Source organism: Monodon monoceros, unplaced genomic scaffold (assembly GCF_005190385.1).
Source record: "Monodon monoceros isolate NGI ecotype Baffin Bay Population unplaced genomic scaffold, NGI_Narwhal_1 Super_Scaffold_5, whole genome shotgun sequence".
Lineage (NCBI taxonomy): Eukaryota > Metazoa > Chordata > Mammalia > Artiodactyla > Monodontidae > Monodon > Monodon monoceros.
The window spans coordinates 64,191,503-64,214,047 of record NW_021703782.1 but is presented as its reverse complement, the minus strand read 5'-3'; the positions used below and the strand labels follow the sequence as shown (position 1 = coordinate 64,214,047).

Sequence of the window (22,545 nt, the reverse complement as noted above, 5' to 3'; positions counted from 1 at the left end):
TTTTTATTTTTTTAACATCTCTGTTGGAGTATAATTGCTTTACAATGGTGTGTTAGTTGCTGCTTTATAACAAAGTGAATCAGTTATACATATACATATGTTCCCATGTCTCTTCCCTCTTGCGTCTCCCTCCCTCCCACCCCTCTAGGTGGACACAAAGCACCAAGCTGATCTCCCTGTGCTATTGGTCTGCTTCCCACTAGCTATCTATTTTACATTTGGTAGTGTATATATGTCAATGCCACTCTCTCACTTCGTCCCAGCTTACCCTTCCCCCTCCCTGTGTCCTCACGTCCATTTTCTATGTCTGTGTCTATATTCCTGTCCTGCTAGGGTCACTAATTTTTAAATGTTGTATTTTCATCCACTAGAACAGCTCATATTTGAGACCTACTTAGGTATTCATCTACTCATAAAATGAATGTTAGCACACATTTGTATACTTTTAGCACACTTTTTTCATTTATTTGTCATTTTTAAGTCCAAAGTGACTGTGATGCTGTTAAAACTAATACTAGCCTAATTTGCTCATCAGTGTTGTCCTGTTAGTTCCAAAAATGCCTTGGCATTGATCCATTAGCTGTATAAGAAAAATCTGTTTAATGAAATTTCTCAAGTTCCTCTTTGTTCCTTTATATCTAAAATTTCTCACCTTCTATGACACAGCATCAAATCTGCCCTGTATTTAGTCCTTCTGAGTTTATGGGATTCAACATGCAGCACTTCCTCAGAAGTGGTCTTACGTAAGTCATTGTGACAGGGCCTTTGGTAGTGCCGTGAGGGTCCTTGGGTGAGGAACTTTACAAATGAAGAAACAATGATAGAAGTACTCTTGATCATTTATTTTGCATGGGACTCACTCTGTTATAGCTAAGTAGTACCTCAATAAAGTCCAAATAAAATACCGAAATAAAATATTGGAATTTAAAACACTATTTCCTATAATCACGTGGACGAATAAGACAATCAGAGAAACTCCAGTGGCTTGAATTAAATTACTGCTTTGCTGTGAATCCATGGCCCCACTCAGCCTCCTGAAGCCAGAGAGGCCACTGGGGTAGGAATTCGATTATGCCACTACTGAAACTTAGGTAGTATGTTTCCAGATTCCACCAACAGATGGCTCCTTTAAGCATTCACCTCAGGAGCTTCACGGTGGTCACCTCCACTAGGAAGCCATCTTTTTTTTTTTTTTGGCTGTACCACCACTCAGCTTGTGGGATCTTAGTTCCTCAACCAGGGAGTGAACCCAGGTCCTCGGCAGTGAAAGCACAGAGTCCTAACCACTGGACCGCCAGGGAATTCCCTAGGAAGTCATCCTTGACCCTCCCATCAATCCATTTCAGTTCAAGTGCCCCTCACAGCATCCTTATTTCTCCGTATCTTATCATCCATCATGCACACTGCCACTGTGGTTGTAGGTACCCATTAACCACATAAGCCTGTGAATTCCTGATGTACAGCGACCTTGCTTTGAATTATGTTTCTTACCCCAGCACTCAGCATGGTAACTTGGCATACATTTCTTATCCCAGCACTTAACAAAATAACAGGACCTCAATACGTGTTTGTTAAATACAGTCTTCTTTCCCTTCTTCCTTCCACAAATATTTATTGAGCACCAACTATGTGTCAGACACCATTCTGGGAACAGGAGATACAGCAGAGAACAAAACAGACCAAATGAAGCTTGTATTCTAGTAGGGGGAGAAAGACAATTAACAACTAAAAAGTCTTAAGTATGTCCAGTCATTGAAGTGTCATGAAGGAAACTAAAGTAAAGGAAAGGGATAGAGAGATGTGAACAGACTTCTATTTTACACACAAATGGGCAACTGGCTCATTGAACAAGTGGGACTTGTAAGTAGGTACAATTAGAAAACAAATTTATTCTTCTTCCATCGCTGCCCATTCATAGTTACTTGGAGGGGCTTATTCTTTTTTATGCTCTTTGATGAAATATAGGACAGACTCCAGGACTTTTCTGGTCACTCTCAGATAATATATTGATAAAAACCTTCTTGCTACTTCTGTCTCAAGAAGAGCCTTTTTGAGGTAAGTAAAATGCCCAGTCCCATGTACTAGCCAAAACTTCATTTAAAATGAAAGATTCTCATTCCTCCACCTTGGGCATGTTTTAGTCTGGTCTACTTCAGTTGGCTTCTTCCCAATTGTCCGCGTTGGACTTCTTCCTTATACACCACCTCATTCTGGCTCCTTGAGCGTTTAAGATGAGGGTGAGGGGACATGAGGAAGGAGAGAAGCAAATGCAGGAAAAGTGGCCATGTAATCTTGTTTTGGTTTCCTCTGGGCGTGTCTGTGTCTGACCCTCTCTGGTACTGAAGGACGTTCAAAGCTGACTTTCTTAGGGTGTTCTAATAGAAGCTGAGAGCCTTTCTGGGAACATTCAATGGTATGTTCTGTGATGCAGGATGCCAATTTCTGCACTTAAATGTCCTGTCTTAGCCCATAGGAATACAGTCGATCCCTCTTCCATCCCTACATGAGGTGCTCTTGGGCAGGCTCTAAAATGGCTCCCTGTCATCTTTCTCTTTTACATGGCCCATATCTGATCCCCCAAAGCCACATCTGGGCCTGAATACTCACTTATCCTTGCCCCACCACTCATGTATATGTAGCTAGTTCCTCTCTTTCTGCTCTGCTGCTTCAGTCAGATCACCAGAGCCTCTTATCTATAACTTCACGAGGAACCCAAGGGGGTTTGCAGATGAGACTTACAGCACACCTTTTTCAAAATCCTGTCTCTATTTTCAAACTGAATTTTGGCTTTGCTGAATGTTGGGAAGCAGACCCAAGTTTGGTTCAGTAACATTCCTATCTAATGCACACTGTAAACCTGGTAGAGGAACGACAAGGTTTCAATGACTATGAACGAAAGTCATAAAGAAGGTAAATATTATTTGTACATCCTCTATTAAACTAAGGCTTAACTGCTACAATGCATGGAATATAAGGAATGAATATTTGAGGTTCCTACACCTCATATTTCACTTCATCTCACTTCCTCCCACAATCCAGAGACCAAGAAGATTTTCACTTATCAAAAATAAATGTTTTTAAGAGTCAAAGATGCTAAGTGCATGCCAGGCAATGCCTGCCTTGCCCAACTTGTTCTTGTCCTCACCATGCTCAAGAAAGCAAGGGTAAGCTGGGTTTGGGAGAGCAGGGCAGAGTGGTTATTTTCTGAGTTGGGCATTGGCCTCTAGAGCTCCATCAATGTGCTGGCTAATGACCAATCAGGCAGCCTGGTGCAAAGGCAACAGGGCAGGGTTGAAACTGAGGAAACCATCAGAATGCCCCTGAGATTTAAGCTGTGGGACAAGAGGAGAACAGAGCAGAGAGAAACAGAGACGCCAAGAGAGATTGTGTGTGTGTCAGATAGAGAGAAGAGAGAGAGAGACAGAGAGAATGCCTTGCTTTAGAGCCACCTTGGTTCCTGTAAGTGTCCTCGTTCCACATCCAGGCAGCCGTATTTTTATAATATATTCCCATTTTTCAGGTTATCCTTATTGTTCTTGTCTATGGTAAACTATAACAGAAAGGGAGGAAACAGCATGGACTCTGCTAAGCTAATTCATTCCCATCACCCTGGAGAACACAGAATTTTCTAGAACCATTCCCAAAGTAGAATTATGGATCTTCCTAGGCTTACCCTTTTTCAAAGTAGCCCAACCTTTTGGGGGCAGAATATGATATACAAACACAGTCTTCTCAACACATTCACATCCATCCTTGTCAAATTACCAGCTCTTCAGGCCCCAAGGCCATCCTATAAGGTTGAATTGAATCTTCAACTAGTCCCAAAACTCTTGACATTGTAGGACACAATTTGGGACTCTTTAGGGAGTTGAGTTCCTGCACACTGATTGAGCAGACACCTAAATAGCCAAGGAGTAACCCACAGCAATTCAAATAGGAAGTACCTATGCAATGGATACTCCTTTTGTAACTTAGCTGTACAAATGTTATGAGAATAATAACAGCATGCTTAAATTACTCACAATTCCATCCCCTTAAGACAAGTACAAAAGACCTGAAACCCAAAGAGATGGGTTCAGATTCTCACTCTTCCACTCCCTGGCTGGGTGACTTTGAGTAAACCACTTAACCTCTAGGAGATTCTCCCCAGTTGTAAAACAGAGATAATAATACCTACTTCACAGGGTGATGGTGAAGGTTAGAGGAGACATCTAGCAAGATGTTGCAGCTGCAGCAACAGCATCATAACAATAATAATAATTTCTTGAGTACTTTCTATGTGGTCTTGAGTTAAGCACTTCTTTGCTTTATTTTACTTAATTTTCCAATAACCTTATGAAGTGCACCCATTTTACAGGTAAGGTCACTGAAGCACACAGTGGCTAGGTCACCTGCCTAAGTTACTAACACAGCTAAGAGGAGCACTGACAAAGTGCTCCTCCCTCTACGTTTTCATGTTTTACTAGGAGGAAGATTCTGGACTTAAAGAAATTAGTAGCTACTACTTACTGGGGGTTCGTTGGTTCCAAGTCGCCAATATGTTGAATTACACAGTTTTTTTACTTCTTCAGGACCCTCTATATCATAATCTTTGGGATAAGTTTCTCTGTCACGGTGCCTTAAGAAAAAAATTAGAATCTGTTAAGGGATAAAGCTTATTTATCAGGTATTGCATTTGAATGTTGTAAAAATTATGCAATGAAAATTTACTATATTTGTGACCTTGTTCTAATAATAAATTTACTGGATTTGGGACAGGTATTTCCCATCTCTTTTCAAGTAATGCTGAGGCTACTTCCTAAAAACAATTTAGCACATGTGATAAAACTAATAGTATCACGAAAACAATACTTATCCAACACAGTAATTATTCAGTGACTCCAATGAAGTGAATCTTAATAATGTAGATTCGTTACTGAAATAAATTCTAAAATAAGACATGTAGTATATTAGAAAGGCAACTTACCACTTTAGAAATTTTTCTACCATGAATTTTAATTACAATTTTTTTTCAAAACGAGAGCAAAATATTTACTCATATGGATTTATAACAGTGCTTCCTGCTCCGAAAGAGGGTCTAAAGGAAAAACAGTTCTTAAAACATGTAGAAGAAAGAGGAAAAAAATATTCTGAACGTCTTGACTGAAAGGGTGGTTGGATAATAATAAAGGAGGGATTTGGGGATAGGAAAGGAAAAAGGAGGTGAAGTGGCCCACAACCGAAGTAGCTATTTTCGGAATAAATTCTAAAATAAGACATGTCTAAAATAAGACATATGTGTAATAATATTGTGTCTATCTAAAATATGCTTTGTTGGGTATTCTTAAATACCAGACAAATCCACATGCTCTCAACTTCTCTGGCCTCCTCCATCTTCAGTCCATGAACTATTCATCTACTGTGGGAGAGGGCAGCCCAGCTCTTCATCTGTTCTTCCAAATCTATGGTGTAATCCTAAAACCTAAGCTTTTGAACTCCAAAGCCAAGAATTTGGCTCTTTTGCTGCCTGCTGGGTCATTCTTCCCTGAGGTAATAAAACCAGAACACCTCCCTAGGAGCATAGGAACGAAGGGGCAAAGCACCAGTTAACATTTCAATGTATTATTTCCAGGGCCCACCTCTTTTTTTTTTTTTTTTTAAACATCTTTATTGGAGTATAATTGCTTTACAGTGGTGTGTTAGTTTCTGCTGTATAACAAAGTGAATCAGCTGTACATATACATATATCCCCATATCTCCTCTCTCTTGAGTCTCCCTCCCACCCTCCCTATCCCACCCCTCTAGGTGGTCACAAAGCACCGAGCTGATTTCCCTGTGCTATGTGGCTGCTTCCCACTAGCTATCTATTTTACATTTGGTAGTGTATATATGTCCATGGTACTCCCCCACCTCTTTTTTAGGCACTGTAGGCACAGTGCCCAGGGCTTGTGATACTTTTAGGGGCCCAGGAGAGTGTTTTAATCATTTTTAAATCAGAAAAAAAAGAATATAATCCAGTTTGAATTATATCCATCTTTATACCAAAGCAGTCATAAATTATCATTTTAAACTTTTTTTTATTGAAGGCAAAGATAATTAGTGTCCGTGAAAGTCAGAATGCAGCCTGATTAGCCCATCATGTATTTTAAGTTGTATTATAACTAGATTATTACAAAAAATTCAGTTATGTTCCTTTTCTTACCACAATCTCAGATAACAGCCAAAAGCCCAGCATTAAAACATGAATCTATAATGAAACTTTGGAGGACTGAGCTAATGCAGTTGGCATTCCCTAATGCCTGCTAGCTGCCCACAAATGATGTGCCCACAGCCTGCAGGCTCTGAGAGATACACAGCTGAAGACCTGTCCCTACTTCACAGAGGCTGCCAGCCTAGCAAAAATAAACATACATGTTTAAAAAATTATAAAATATATAAAAAATGTTAAAATATAAAACATATATTTACTATATCCTAAATATGTATTTGCTACATATAATAACAGTAAAAATGATTAGTGTATTATAAAGGAAACGGGAGGGCTAATTATTCCCTGACTTTATTATGTCAGTTGAACACTGGCTTGTGCCTCAGTTTCCCCGAGATGAACTGAGAATCATACATTGAGGACAAATCAATTGATTGAGAGTCTCAAGTGAAAAGTGACATAAAAATGCAAATATTATTATATGTAATAATATTGTGTCTATCTAAAATATGCTTTGTTGGGTATTCTTAAATACTTTGTCAATACCAATTAAGTTTTATAGCATCTTTGTAAGACAAATATATATATATATATATATATAAAAATAAAAATAATCTAGGTGTTATTTATATATATATATATATATATATGTATATACATTTTATATAGCCTTGTTTGCCTTGCTACCTGCATTTATTTATGGTTGCCATGACTTCTCATTTACTGCAATAAAAATTCTTTATGGGAAAATAATGAATATAATGATATAAAATTTACAATGTCTCTAGAACAGTAACTTTCAAACTTATTGATAACAGACCCCACCTATATACCATTACAATCCACCCTGAGAGTTTGCCAGTGTCTGGAGACATTTTTAGTTGTTGCATCTGGGTGGGATGGGTTGTTGCTGGCACCTAGTGGGTGGAGGCCAGCAATGCTGCTAAACATCCTACAGTGCACAGGACAGCCCACCACAACAAAGAAATATCTGATCCAAAATGTCAAAAGTACCAAGGTTGAGAAAGCTCTAGAGAATGACTGTGTACCAGATTCTTAGATCAGTGGTTCCCAAACCTTAGCATTTCATGGAGTAGCAAAACTTTACACTTAAATTTGTAAAACCAACCTAAAATTGCCAACATTTTGTCTTGACAGGAACATTAAAAATAAAATAATTATCTATCACCTTTAATAAGGAGACTTTTAACACCAAAGATAAGTAAAAACAATCTTAGAGTCTTTTAAGCTGAATAAATTTAGCTATATGAAAACCTTGCTACATTGTTACGCTGTCTTTACAGTTTGTACATCACTTTGGATTAGTAAAAAAGGTCATTATTGACCAGCACTGGTCTAGTCTACAGACTGGATCTGCAGATATTAATTTTCCCCAGACATGAATTTGACAGCAGCAGTCAGTTCAAGGCTAAAGCAGCTTGAATATAGGTATTCTGTGCTACTAACTGAAGGGAGAGCTGTGTTTTTGATGTCAGGTGTGCAGACACAGGCTGACATTCTTGCTGGGAGGAGAGCCTCCAGGACCTCCTACCAGCAGGGCCAGAATCTTCCTTGACAATCAGCCTTGCTACTGCTGAGGACTTTGCTCTATCAAGCCCAAAGCTAAATGCTGTGGCTATTTCTTTATACGAGAAATCTTTACGTAAGACATCCTTAATTACAAGAAAGGAAATTTGCTTTCTCTACCCTACTGTGGGAGAAATAGTATGAATATGAATAGAATTACAAATGGGGCAAAGGCTGACAGGACAGGATCAGACCTGTCAACTGTATAAAAAGGAGCTTGGAACCAGGACCCTGCTGTCAAAAATGCCACTTGGACTGATTCAGAGAGGATTAAGGTCAATAGAATCTAGTAGGGCAAAGATAGCATGAGCAGGTCCCATTCTAGACAACTCCCCACCACCCATCCTACAATCACCTGAACACTCTAGATCCTGAATTTCCTGTCTTCTCCAGCCTAACATAGTCCCACGTAAAGCCTTGTGAAAAGCACTTTCTGGATCTGTATCTGGGGTCCTTTGGGAGCTTGAGTTTCCTACCATAAGAGTTGGATGATTTCACATCAAATCAAATCTGTAAGTTCCCCTTGACTGAACACATATAAATCCTTAAGTGAGTTGCAGGACTAAACAAACAACTCCAGAGCATACTCAGATAGGGATCTGCAGCTCCCCTCAGGCTGCCCCAAGCCATCGTGGTCCAGTTCCCAGAGGAGGACAGGTGGGGTTAGACCACAGGATTATCCTTGCAGAAGAGGAGACCAAGCTACTCTCTACAGTTTCTGTGGTCCCATGACTAAGTGGGGGAAGCAAAGTGGGGATTTGCAAAGAAACCATTATCTTTATCACTTCTCCACCTTTCACATTTTAAAATAATTGTCCATTAATGAATCTTCCTTTTCATTAGACTAAGAACGTTTAGACACAGGGATCACTTTTTACTCATCTTTGTGATCTCAGTGCCTAACAAAGACTAACACGTTGTAAATGCTTATTAAATCTTAAATGATTGATTGATTGAATTTCTTACGTTTTGTTACTGTCACCTTAATATAAATGCTGAAAGCAATGGCTTTCAAATGTGTCCATAAAAATAAAGAGTATCCCAGTGTACTCTACAAAAGCACACATAAAAAAGGAGTGATTATGCATATAGAGATGCTAGTTCTTTGCAACAAAAACTTGTCTCTAGAGGAATTATAAATCTGCTTGCTGAATGGGAAAACTCTCAGCATACATATGCATGACACTGATTGCAAAGGGGGTGTGGATCCGAGCAATATCTGATATGTGAACAATGAAAATCGAGCTGAATTCTGGTTTCTGGTTACTTGACAAGAGACGCATTTTCTTTGTGAATTTCAAAGATGTTAAAATTATGTTTAGTTGAGCTTCCCTGGTGGCGCAGTGGTTGAGAGTCCGCCTGCCGATGCAGGGGACACGGCTTTGTGTCCCGGTCTGGGAAGATCCCACATGCCACAGAGCGGCTGGACCCGTAAGCCATGGCCGCTGACCCTGCGCGTCCGGAGCCTGTGCTCCGCAACAGGAGAGGCCACAACAGTGAGAAGCACGCGTACCACAAAAAAAAAAAAAAAAAATTATGTTTAGTTAAGACTCCAGATGGCAGAATATATTAATTTTAAATTTTAGAATTATTAATGTAGTTCACAACTACTGTGTCAGCTATTGTTATTTTCTGATGTAAATCTAAGCCAAATGAGAAGAGAAAGATACCTTTTCCATTAGGTTTTATAATCGTCTGCTATCTAGGACTTTAAGAGAAAATTACCCCAGAGAGTCAGCTATATTTCCTGACACATTAGAAGCATTAAAACCAATAGAATCAAAGACTACAAAGAAATATTTGACAATCCTCTTTAAAAATTTCACAGGCAAATGATTTATATGCCAAGATAGTGCTATTTGGCGGCACATTTATCAAACTGACAAATGAAGACTTTTGGGTGTATTTGCAGGAGTCATAAAGAAAATCTTACGTCCTTGGGAGAAATGGTGACATTTCAGACTTATGAAGAGGGACACTGTTTTTCAATGTGTCTCATGCTGTATGCAATTTGTGCATCTACAACTATGAAACCACACAATTTGAAACCTAAACTGCACTCAAAAGAAAAATATTTGACCGAGACAGGTAAGTGAAGTTATTTTCTTCACTCAACATATATTGAATGGCATGTAAATAAGACCCATCATTATTATGAATTTTTTTTCATAAGAAACTCTTCAAAAACAGGAAGCCCTATGGAGAATATTGGGAGTAAACAAGAGGAATACAGCATGGGAGCCTGTCTATCTTAACAGTTGAAACGTTAAATAAATGTTGTCAGTATGATTAACTGCCAAACACATGACTTTGAAAACAGCTGGAGGAACATGTATTAAATGGGGTGACACTATAATTGATTATCCCACCTGGGACACTGTGAGAGGGGAATTAGGTAATAGGTACACTGGGAGTGGTGAAACCAGGATTGTCCTGGTCAAATCAGGATTGGGACATTCTGTTACCCTATGTTTTGATTACTGGATCTCAATTATCTTAAGATCCTAGGAAACTTCTTATTGTTCCTTTGATCTCCACTCCAGAAACAGCTTACATTGGCTGGCCATAGACACTCTGGGTGGTAGAACAGTAGGACTAAAAAGAGACCGGGTTTTTAAAGTGTATTATATAACAGTAATTACTGTTATCCAAAGAACACCTTGACAGTATATTGGCATGAATGGCATGGAGACCAATTTGGCCCCTGCAAAACAAGAAACAAATGCCTGATTACCTGCATAAACTCCTATCCCTATAGTCTTAATATTACCAGCTTAGATAATTTGAATTAATTACTCTAGAATAACATCAAATGATTATATTATGTGAGCTTAAGGGCCATTTTAATGCACATTTCCATGAATCCATGAGCAATGCATACTGAGTAGATAATACAAGGTTCTGTAGTTTCAAAGCAATTCATTTCATTCACACTAGAAACAAATGAAAAAGACTTTCTTCATAAATAGTATCTATAGTTAAAACAGTCTTCCATTATGAACATAGCTACACAAATGAGCACTTTTTCCATTTCTTCCTAGAAATCATTCAAAAGCAGCAAAGGAAATGGAAAAATTAAAAGAAAACTAATTTTTAGCGAAGTTATTGTATAATCCCTAGATTACATCATGTGCAAGGGTTACTTTAAGCAGCCAAAATCCAGCTGAAGACAAGTGGAAGAAGCAGAGACAAGAAAGAGGATATAGGAAGAAATCTCAGTAGTGAGATTGCCCAGAAGCAGGAGCTCTCAGAGCACCAGCCAAACTACATTCCCATAGTTATGCAGATAAACTCTTTCACTGAAAACAATGGAAAATGCTAGAATATATATATATTTACATTTTGACACATTAAAAGTATTTAAGAGCTGAAAATCCAGTGGGGAATTTCCAGGCCAATTTTTGGATGAAAGCCTGTAACCAAAGGGGTAAATAGAACTTTAAAAAACCAAATCTGCTGATGCCTTTGGGATATTTGCTAATGTTGCACAGGGGCAATGGCTTCAGGGGCTAGAGGGACTGAAGTCTAGCCCTGGAGCTAACCTAGGAGGGGAGTTTTACAAGGAAGTCTTCCATATGTGGTAGATATTATGCTTGCCAATACAATTTCTCCTTTTTACTGGGAATATAAGAGGTTAAATTCCCAGCTCCCTTGCATTTAGTGAAGCCATGTGACTAGCTCTGGCCAATAAAATAAAAATGAGCAGAAATGAAATATGTCATTTCTGGGCTAAGACAGTGAAAGCTCGTATGTAATTCTCAACTCTTTTTTTCCCCTGCCAGAGCAATTGATGACTTTCTAGATGGTGGAGCCTCAATCAACCTGAGTCCCAGAGTATCTATGTGGAGGAGTGCCTACCCTCCACCAAAAACCTAAAGCAGACTCTGTGTGAGCAGGAAGCAAATCTTTATGTGTTAGGCCACTGAGATTTTTGGAGCTGTTTGTTAACATAGATTAAGCCTAGCCTATTCTAACACAAAAATAAGTACCAGAAGTGGGGTAGGTGTTATTATAGCAAAAATCTAAAATACATGGCACTGGCTAAAGACCAGGCAAAGACTATAGGAAGCTGGTATCAGAGGCTGGAGAGGTCAAACATTTGGTAGCCTCAGTAGGTTCAGAGTCAAACCAGGTACCTAGTGAGATTGGGAAAGAGACTGGAAGACAGTTGTTAGTTCTTCATGCAAATAGCTACTGATAATTGGTTTTGCCAAAGTATTTTAAAAAGAGAGAGAGATAAATTCAGGAAATTGTCTTGTTTACAAGAAGATAGAAGGAAATGAGAGATTCCAGAAATTTTGAGCCTTGAAGTGTCAAAAGGGCCAACAACTTTTAGATCTCAAACAGAGAGATCTCAAAAAGAGAGAAAACTGAAAAAGACTTTTTCAAGACAAAGTTCCATTAAAGCTTTGCCTGGCAGCAAAGTTCATCCTATTGTTAGACCCTCCCAGTGAGTTAAGTTGCATTGGAGCAAGCATATGCTTAAGGAGAGAGTCAGAAAAATATTCCCAGGGTTTCTGATTTCTGTAACTACAATAGTATCAAAGTGACAGTCAAGGTATTACAAGGATAAAAAGTAAAGAAATATAGCAAGTCTGAGGACTTTGTCTAGAAAGAATTGAGAATGAGGTTACCAGCAGCTGGAACTAACTGGCTTCAAACATGTAAGAAACTTCCTAAGCTTTAAAGAATTGTACTTCCAAGTAAGCCAGGGGTGTGCATTTAAAAATCCTTTAACTGTTCAATACTTAAAATAACTTTTGGCCCCCAAACTTCTGGGAACAAAAGGTGAACTGAAAAAGCAAAACAACCCATAGAAGGGCATATTCTACAACATTCATTGCAGGTGTGGTCAAAGAGAATATTGGAAAAGAAAAGATGATACACAGGGCAGAGCCAAGGACCATAAAGAACAATGGGAAAAGTATGCTGCCAGAAAACAGAATCAGGGTCTAAGCAAAGAACATTTCTGACACCAATGCAGGACTCCCTAACAATGTCTGCCTGACAGGATTTAAGGACCATAGACAAATGACTGCCCTTTCCATCCTTCCTCTTTCTGAATCGGAGTGCTTATTACAGTTATCTTGTCTCTGTCCCGCCACTTTATATTGGTTATATGGAGACCAAGCAGAAAAATTTTCTGCTTTATAGATTTTTGAACCAAGTAGAGCCACACTAGACTTGGTAGAAAAACAATAGCATAACATATGGAGATCTTGGACTTCTGACCTATGACTAGATAGAATTTGGGTTATTTTCCTTGGGTAAATGGGTAAACATAATTGGTCTGCATGTGGAAAGAGTAAAACCAATATTTGGTGACCTGCCTAAAGAAAACAACTTCAAGTGCACGTGGAACTTTCATAAAAATTAAGAAAAAATATTTCAATATGTTTGAAAGATATAAATGGTAATACAATAAAACTAGAAATTCATAACACATTTAAAAAGAGATCCTTCTTCAATCTGGAAATATGTAAGCATTTTATCAAACAACTCTTTAATCAAAGATCAATACAAATTGTTGAATTTCTCAAAAATACCAATAAATAGAAATACCACTTATAAGAATCCATAGGATGTAGCTAAAGTAGAACCCAGAGAAAAATTCAAGTTTTAAGTACTTATATCAATAGAACAGAAACAATGAAAATAAATAAGTGAAATATCTAATTCAAAAATATTAAAAAGCACAAGTAAGCCAAAAGAAATCAGAATGATAGAATAATTAAAAATAAAAGCAAAATTAAACAAGTTAGAAAACAGAATAAACGAATAAGTAAGCAAAATAGACAAACTCCTATCTAAAAAATCAAGGAAAAGGGCAGGGGGAGATACAAACAGAATAATATTCCATACATAGGAACATATATTATATGACTCCATTCATATGAAATGTCCAGAATAGGCCAATCTGTAGAGACAGGAAGTAGATTAGTGATTGTCTAGGGCTCGAGGGCAAAGGGAGGAGGATTTCTTTTAAGGTTAATAAAACTGTTCTAAAATCAATTGTGTTGATGGATGTACAACTCCATGAATATACTAAAAGCCTTTGAATTATACACTTTAAAAGGGTGATAGTATAGAATGTAAACTATATCTTAATAAAAATAGGATATAACCATCAAAAGAAGAAAACATTTTAAATCATTAAAGACTACTTTCCATAACTCCATGCAAATATATTTGGAAAACTAGACAGCACACATAACTTTCTAAAAAAAACAATTTACAAGTGTTCTCAGTAGAGACAAAAAGTCTAAACACACAATTTCCAAAGAAGAAATAGAGAAGCTGTCAAAGGAAAAAAGAGCTACCGCCTGAAACAGTACTAGGCCCAGATGGTTTTACTGTGGGAGGAAATTTCTTATCTGTGCCTGAATGTCTAGCAGGACATTTGAACTGCCTTGAGCTGCTCACTTGTCAGAGGTACACAGGCATTGGTGGCGTCAATAACACTTATAATAAATCACATTACATTCACTATACTCACTTTGACAGTGAGTATACCTGAAGTGAAGACACCTGAAGTGGTCTTTCCCAACTATTTATATTTATTACAGGATTGTTTTAAAATACCAAAAAATTCCTGTAAGTAAAATGTAATTTATCTAGATGAAATTCTTCTAATTCATACAACACACATACTTATTATTTTAAGGTCTAGGTAGAAGCCCACAATATCTTAACCTCTAGATTGCCTGCAATGAAAATTTGGTTGCTTTGTTGGCATGCACCCCTACAAAGAGAGCAGGTGCCAATGAGCTCTGAAAGCTCAGGATTCTTATACGAGTAGGGAATTCCTTTTCTGTGAAGATCTTTCAGAGACTTTGCTGATCACACCCTTGCTCTGAATGGTCATATGCAAACTAGCTAACATATATCTGTTGTCCCTACCCATATGACTGTAGGTTTATGGATATGTAACTTGGGCATCATATAGATAGATGGATAAATGCTATTAAGATGCTGTGGCCACCCCAGGAATAGGAGTCACAATTCTTGCAATCACACACTTGACATCACTAGTTATCAGTCATTGTGCAATAAAAAATGCACACATATTTTCAAACACTCTAGGGGAAGGAACAGTAATGCCCTCAGTTGAAAACTAACTAATGTGCCATCTTTAGTTCTTCATGTGAATCCTAGGAGCTAGGACAACCTCCTCTAGAAAACTTTTCCAGTCTAATAGTCTGTGTGCTCCTCTTGGATGTCCCCAGAGAGCTCTGCTTACCCCAATCCTAGCACGTATCACAGTGCATAGTAATTGCCCAGCAAGCCTCCTCAACTCCCGTCTCCTCAACTCCGTATTTTAAACTTTTGCTATAAAATTGGGTATTTGGAAATTGGAATTCATTCTACACTGTAGTAGCTCTTTATAGGATATAGCAGATATCTATAGGATAGGATGGGATATAGTAGATATCTATAGGATTATCAGCCTAGCTCTCCTTCTTTCTCCTGGATATGTCCATTTTGCCCCATGGCTATTGGAAAGCTGTCATTTTCCACCAAATCTTGCCCAGTCAGATGACCCCAAACAAATACTTGGCCCAGAAATGGACATCTGACCTGGAATTTTTAAATTCAGAACTGAAAATACCTTAAAAACAACATTTTTGGTGGATGAAGATGTAAGTTATAAATTCCTGAACCACAGCAGCCATGTTTCCTATAGTCTTCAATGATAAGATGAGGCAAACACAATGAGGAAGAGAGAGAAGAAATGAGCAAGACCCAGATGCACTAGCATCCCTTATGCCTGTTGTTCCTGAGGTCAAGCTGCACCCGTGCCCTCCTTCTTATCTAGTGATCAACCATTCCATGAATATCATGAACTAATTCATTTTCTTGCTTCCTTAGGCTAGTGCAAGCCGGGTATCTGTCAATTGCAATCAAAAGAAGCCTGATCAGTACACACAGAAAATAGTACCAATGGGGTGGCTTCCAAGGCCAACTAAGAGAAGTTTATCTGACAGTGCTAATTCTAGTGCTATTGAAAACCTTGAGCCCTGAGCCTGGGTATCCTGTGTCCATAGACTGAAACTCTCCTTATCAAAATGTCACCAAGCCCCACATTCTTCTTACCTCCTCCTTCACTCCTTACATCCTTACCTAGAAAAGGATCATCAGTAAGAGAAAGAAAGCTGATGAAAAAGCACTTGTGACTATCTGTGAGGAAGACTACAGTAGCATTATGACAAGCCTCTGGTGACTCCCGTTGTCCAGGAGAGAGATGGTCTCAAGGACACGTAGGGAGTTGGCTCAGGCAGAGGTACTTGTATACAGCAATGATCTTTCCTAACCCAAGTGCACCCACATGAGAAAATGCCTGTCCTACAATACTCTGCCTTGCAGAGCAAGGGTTATCTTGCAAGTAAAGCTGTTTTATTTTGGCCACCAGTTAAATTGAGCAAAACCTCACGAAAAGGTCAAGGCACAACTTTATAACCACTGGTTTTCAGAAAATGAATTTGGTTGGGATTTCATTAAAGAGAATAGCATTGAAAGAAAAATACAGTCATGACAAAAGGATGTAGAATGTCCTGCATCATCCTGAAAAATAGAAAATAAGGTGCTCCCCCCCACAAAACTACTACATTCAAAAGCATTTGTGGATATGTGTGTATGTTGAGGAATAAGAATGTAGCACTAGATTAAAAATAACCATGGCATAGGATCTACCATTATAGAACACAGACAAGAATGAAAGCGTGGTTAAACCAAATGAATGTGAATAGCATCATCCTTTTTACCCAACATAAACTAGCAATTAAAAAGATATTTAAAAAAGACTCATAATAAACCATGAAGAATGACTCAGACTCTGAAAGAGATGAAGTATTCTGTTTAAATCCTGATCATTTAGAGAATGTTTGCTTCAGGGGAAGAGCTGTAGAAAGTGACATCAAAGTTTTCAAGTAATTTTACTTGAAATAATACACATTCGTTATGGAAAATGTAAAAGTGGCAAAGAGGAAAAAAGAAAATGACAAATAGTCCATAAATCCACCATCCAGTAATAAATATTTTGTGTTACATGGTAAATATCCTTTCAGTCTCTTTTCAATACATACAGACATATATTTTTATCAAAAGAATTCATAACATGCTGCTCCTTTTTTTATTTACTTAAAGTGAGATTATATTTTCAAATATTAATCTTTGCACTTTTCTTTGCTTAACTCTTTAAAATAACCTTTGTTCTAATAAATCAGAGGCATCTACATTTGCCTTGGGAAGATATAGGACTGTTTTGCCAGGAATATGAAGAAAAATAAAGTGCTGGTGATTAACTTCTGACTAACAATAAAATTTTTTAGTCCTAAGTGAGATGTTTTTCTTGAAAGTCAGGACCTGCTAAGAAGTAAAATGTCTAAATTTCTCAAACTTCTATTAACAACCAGATCCAGAAGCTCCCAAACACGGCATAAGTAGGGTGACCCTATCATTTATTTTGTAAAGAAGATCACTTTAAAAAATGAGAGAAGGGCTTTTAATAAATCTCAGGCCAATGGGAGTAAACTCTACTGGGCAAACCACAGCATACGCACACCCTCTCTGCGGGGCATTTGATGAAAGCTGAATTGAGTGTCAGTGGGCCAGCTACGGGGCCACCATGTTCAGGGATGAGGTGCCCCTACCACAGTGGCTACCACCAGCCTAAGTCAGGGACCAGGAGAGGATGAGCATGACTTAAGGATCTATAGTCCTAAGGAGAGCCAAAATGGAAATGAGTCTGAAAGCAGGACCTCAGGTCTTCAACAAACCAAGTGGATTAGTCAAAAGTTCACCAGCAGCAGGCACAGAAGTTGGATAAAGGATAAGGTGAACAAGAACAAGGACCCACATGCAGATCTGGAAGCCTCACTCCCCCATCTCCCAAATGTCATATAACTTCAGTCCCTTATGCACACACACACCACTAGGAAAAGGAGAGGGTGGATGAGGTAGGATTCAGAAGAGTGGGCACTGTTCTGAAAGAGACTATTTTAACCCAAAACAAACTGTTTAAACTCAAAGAGACAGAGAAACCCTTCAATTGGCATGTTTGAACTTTTCTCTGGTAACCAACAGTTGAAAAACCATGAGGATCAGTTTTAGAAAACAAATTTTATATATGCATCTGACTTGAATGCAAATTCCGAATTCTGCTACTGACCAGATAGTAAATATATTTCCATGTCTTTGGTCTACTATCACATCATCTTAAATGGTCACACAGTATTATAATTTACAATGTTTTTTAAAGTATGAGTTAAGAAATTAAGATGTCTCTTTAAAGTGTGAATACCATTTGTCCCTATTTAACTCAAAATTTCCTAAGTACCTGTCAGTCTCTAGTAAGTCATGTACTGCATCTAGGAAGAACATGAGTTTAGCTCCCATTTTTAAATTCTTTACCATTCTAATCGGAAGCCTAATGATTTATACCCCTCTAAATTCACCTATACAGAGGTGACCAAACATGCTTCAATGTCATCCTGTTGTATCAGGATCAGGGCTGTGCATTTGCAGAAACATCGATGGACCTAGAGATTATCATACCAAGCCAAGTAAGTCAGAAAGAGAAAGACAAATACCATATGATATCCCTTATACATGGACTCTAAAATATGACGCAAATGAACATATCTATGAAACAGAAACGGACTCACAGACAGAGTACAGACTTGTGGTTGCCAAGGGAGAGGACACTGGGAGAAGGAAGGATTGGGAGTTTGGGATTAGCAGATGCAAACTAATATATATAGGATGGATAAACAACAAGGTCCTACTGTGTAGCACAGGGAACTATATTCAATATCCTGTAATAAATTATAATGGAAAAGAATTTGAAAAAGAATATATATATATGTATAACTGAGTCATTTTGCTGTACAGCAGAAATTAACACAACATTGTAAATCAACTATACTTCAATAAAATTTTTTTAAAAAAGGATCAGGGCTGTGAAAATCAGCTCTGGCTTTATTACAGATTTGCGTTATCCTGTAGTCCTTACCTCAGGGTCTTCTTAAAGCATAAAAAAAGAGGCCCCCAGCCTGCAGTGCCTTTTGTGTTTGTGTGTGTGTGTCCTTCCTCTCTATTCATTTGTTAATTTCTTTGATAAACATTATTTGAGCACCCACGGTGTTCTTACCCTTTGCCCCAAGGCTTGCTCTTCTCACTTCTCATTACTAACCAAAAAAGCTTCTTTAAAGTCTCTTCTCTCGCCTTTCCACATAATCAAACATTTAAAATGCACAAAATAAGAGTTAAAAGCTTTCGATTGAGGGCTTAAGTTGTTAAAGTAGAAGGATGGAGGCTTGCTGGAAGGGGAAGCATGTATGGATTTCAACAGAGGCAGGCTGCAACATGTGGTTACTAAAGGGCTTTCTTATTTTCTTTGCCTTTTTATCCTGAGTGTGCGTTGGAGATGTGAGAAGATGGGATTGCTGGCTAGAGAAGATCTATGTAACTCTAGCTTGGTCCTTAGTGGTGTGAAGGACTCTAAATACTTCCAGGTTAGTCCCTGAGAAAACTGCTGTATTTACAGGACGAACATACAGCAAATTAGAAAATTCATCTCTGTTTTCTAATAAGTATACTAATGATATCCTAGTGCCTTGAAACTGGATTCTCCTCTGAATGTGGAGTACCTTGAATACATATGAACTCCCTGTTCAAAGAGCACAATAGGGTATAAGTCTGAAGAGCATCATAGAAAGCTCTTTAATTTCTTTCTCCAGCCCAAATGATTTTCTGTAAAAATCTTTAAAACTATCAAGTTCCCTACCTCACAATTATCACCGGATTTTAATTTTACTTCCTTTTTTCCCTTTCTCTTTCTGTTTTCTTCCTATAATGCAGACAGGGTGGGGGGAGGACAGTAAAATGCCCAGGCTCTTTAATTTTGGGATTACGTAGGAGAGAGAAGTAATTGAAATTACAAATATATAAAATTAAGCTAAGTCCTTAAAACTCTTAAGTGTCACCATGGAGACCAGAGCGTGAACTGTTTCATGGAAACTCGAACGAATTTTCTGGCTCATCAGTTATTAACAGATGTCAATTTGGCCAAGGTAGAAGAGATGAGAATAAATAAATAAATAAATAAATAAATAAGAACTAGCCTTACACCAGAGAATTTATTAAGGGCAAATGTAGTTGTTCTGGTTCTTAGTATTCCATTATTCCAGTGAGTGGGAAAATATCCCAAGAGAAAATTTCCCCTTGACTCATAATTTCCGATGGAAACATCTGATGATATAGCTCCATAAATGCTGTAGGAATGAATAGAGAAAGACAATTTCTAGAAAAGGCCTTTCTCACTCAGAAGCATCAAGGTGTGATGCAGGTAATATGGCTCTCTATCCACCACTCCAGCTACAAGGAAGACAAGGTTCCTAGGCAACCTCTTATCCAATAATGGACCAGAAATATCTCTTAACAACCATTCTGGGTATTTCACTTTATCATGTCTATTATACACAACTGTTTTTAATATGTATAGTGAAGTCAAACAGACTGGTATTACATTCCACATAAAGAGTAACACAGGAATCATCCAAATGTTTACTGTATAAGCAGAGGTACCTCAGAATTTCTCCCAGTTAAATTCTATTTTGCAAACCTATAGGCACAGTCCCTTTGCTGATCAAATACTCAGTTGGGAGGCCACCCAAACGGTGTATTTTAGATAGTAGGCATTCATCGATTAAATAACCACTAATAAAAGGTTAAAATTCAATAAATTTTAATATATAATAAAATAAGTCAATAGAAAGCAAACAATTATGACCAGAATGCATAAAAACAAAATGGTCAATGACATTTATTCATTTGGAAGTTTACACAGTTTGAACTTTACACAGTTTTCTAGGACAGACCTTGGTGACTGGTTGAATACAGAAGGAAAACAAGGATGCCAGTAGCACAGCCAGCTCAGAGAAATGCAAGTGCTTCTCAAATCTTACAACTGATTCTCATTATTCAAGGTTGTTATGTTCTATAAAGTCACAAACAATTAGCAAATACTGAATCATTGCTCCTAGGGGAAATACAAGATTAGGTTCCTGTGAGCCTCTGGTCACACTTTCAACAACCAATTAATACATGACCCGGTTTTATGTGTGCTTCTGTTTAAAGACATCTTGTTTAATATATCTTGTTGACTCACTAACACTGAATTCACAGCCAACAGCACTGTAACTCATGTCTGAATGAAGCTTATGTAATGCTCATATTTTCTCCATAAGGCACATCACAGCCTTCTTGCATTTAGGAACACTAGACAGCACTTCAGCACTATGTTTGGGGGCCATCTGAACAATGATATCACCAACAAAAGGTAAAAAAAATGCAAAAAACATGGCACTAAATAGACCATGAAAAGAATACTTGTTTACAGTAAGAGGAGCTGAAACAAGAAGGCAGAGTGTCTGACATCAACTGAGAATATGTGTGTGGGATGATTCAAATTTTTTGCCTCTCTGCACATGTCCATAAATGACTATGAAAGTGCTGCAAATATTGATGTAGGGTTCCATATAAATTTTTGCAAGTAGATAAATTTGCAAATACAGAATTTACAGATAATGAGATCAACTGTATTTACCAACTATAAAGAACTCTTTGTATTTCCCTATGATGCTGCTTCTTACTATTACATTGTACTTGCCTGTTCTCTTTTGTATACCTATGGAACTCCTATTCTTCCTTCTAAACCTTGCTCAGAAAACCATATACACACTAACCTCCCCCTCCTGTTACTTTTGCCTCTTATACTCATCTCTATTTTGCACAAATCAGATTATACTGAATTTACTGACGTTTTTCTTTACTGGCCTATGAAATTAGTTGAGGTCAGTGACCATGTCCTAGTACATGTATATAACCTTTACTGTGCTTACTATGTGCCAGGCTATATGTCAGAAGATACTTCACATACAATACCTTGTTTAGTCTTACAAGAATCCTATCACCCCCATTTTACAGTTGCAGAAACAGAGGCCTAGAACAGTCATGTCACTTGTTATATCACAAGCTGCAGAGCTGGTATTCAAACTTAAAGCTCAAGATTTTAACCATTATGTTATCCTAAATAAATATTAGTTACCATATATTATTGACTGCTTACTATGTGCAAGGCATGGTATTAAATGCTTTATACAAGTTATCTCACTGAATCCACTTTATCCATCTCTGTGTCCCCAACACACAACAAAGTGCATGACACAAAAATGTTTGTTGGGTTGAATTTATTTCTTCCTGCCCCCAAACCTTTCTAAAACCAACAGCATGAGAACTCTCTACATTTCCAGCAGTGGCCAGAATGACTTTGTGTTACACCACCCTTCTCTCCTACCAAGTTCCTCATCTCCTTCTCATCTATATTCTTCTGTGGTTTTGCTATTGATGTCTATGATGTCCACAAGGCAACTTTTCAAAGCAAAGGTAGTACAGAAGGGAGCAGAAGCACTGTCCACTTGAAAAAGGTCTTTCTCTTTAACAGTAATGTCTGGCAGTGATTTATATTATGACCTAAACCCTTATGGAGTAACAAAATCATGAAAGAGCTAAGTGTTTTGCTTGAGGGCTGTGAGGTAAGCCCTGTATGAGGTTAAAGGAGGATTTTCTGCTTCCCAATGTAGATTTTTATTCTAAATTAATATAGCCTCTCACAGTGAGCTCAATATAGGCAGAGAGTTGGTTTTAGGGATGAGAAGTAAAAGGGAGAGAGTTCATGGGAAAGTGAGTAGGCTGTAGAAAGTTTGCAAGAC

At 37.9% G+C, this 22,545-nt stretch overlaps 1 protein-coding gene across 6 annotated transcripts in view; it reads right to left on the bottom strand.

Annotated features, from left to right (window-relative positions):
• Positions 1-22,545, bottom strand: part of CUNH9orf135 (chromosome unknown C9orf135 homolog) — a 239,423-nt gene that overhangs the window by 175,995 nt on the left and 40,883 nt on the right. For all 6 annotated transcript variants that reach the window (XM_029203430.1, XM_029203432.1, XM_029203427.1 and 3 more), the window contains one exon: positions 4,510-4,618. Coding sequence is in view for 5 of the 6 variants with exons in the window: in XM_029203432.1 (XP_029059265.1) it covers positions 4,510-4,618 (109 nt within the window). In the remaining variant the exon portion in view is untranslated. The remainder of the gene's footprint in view (positions 1-4,509; positions 4,619-22,545) is intronic.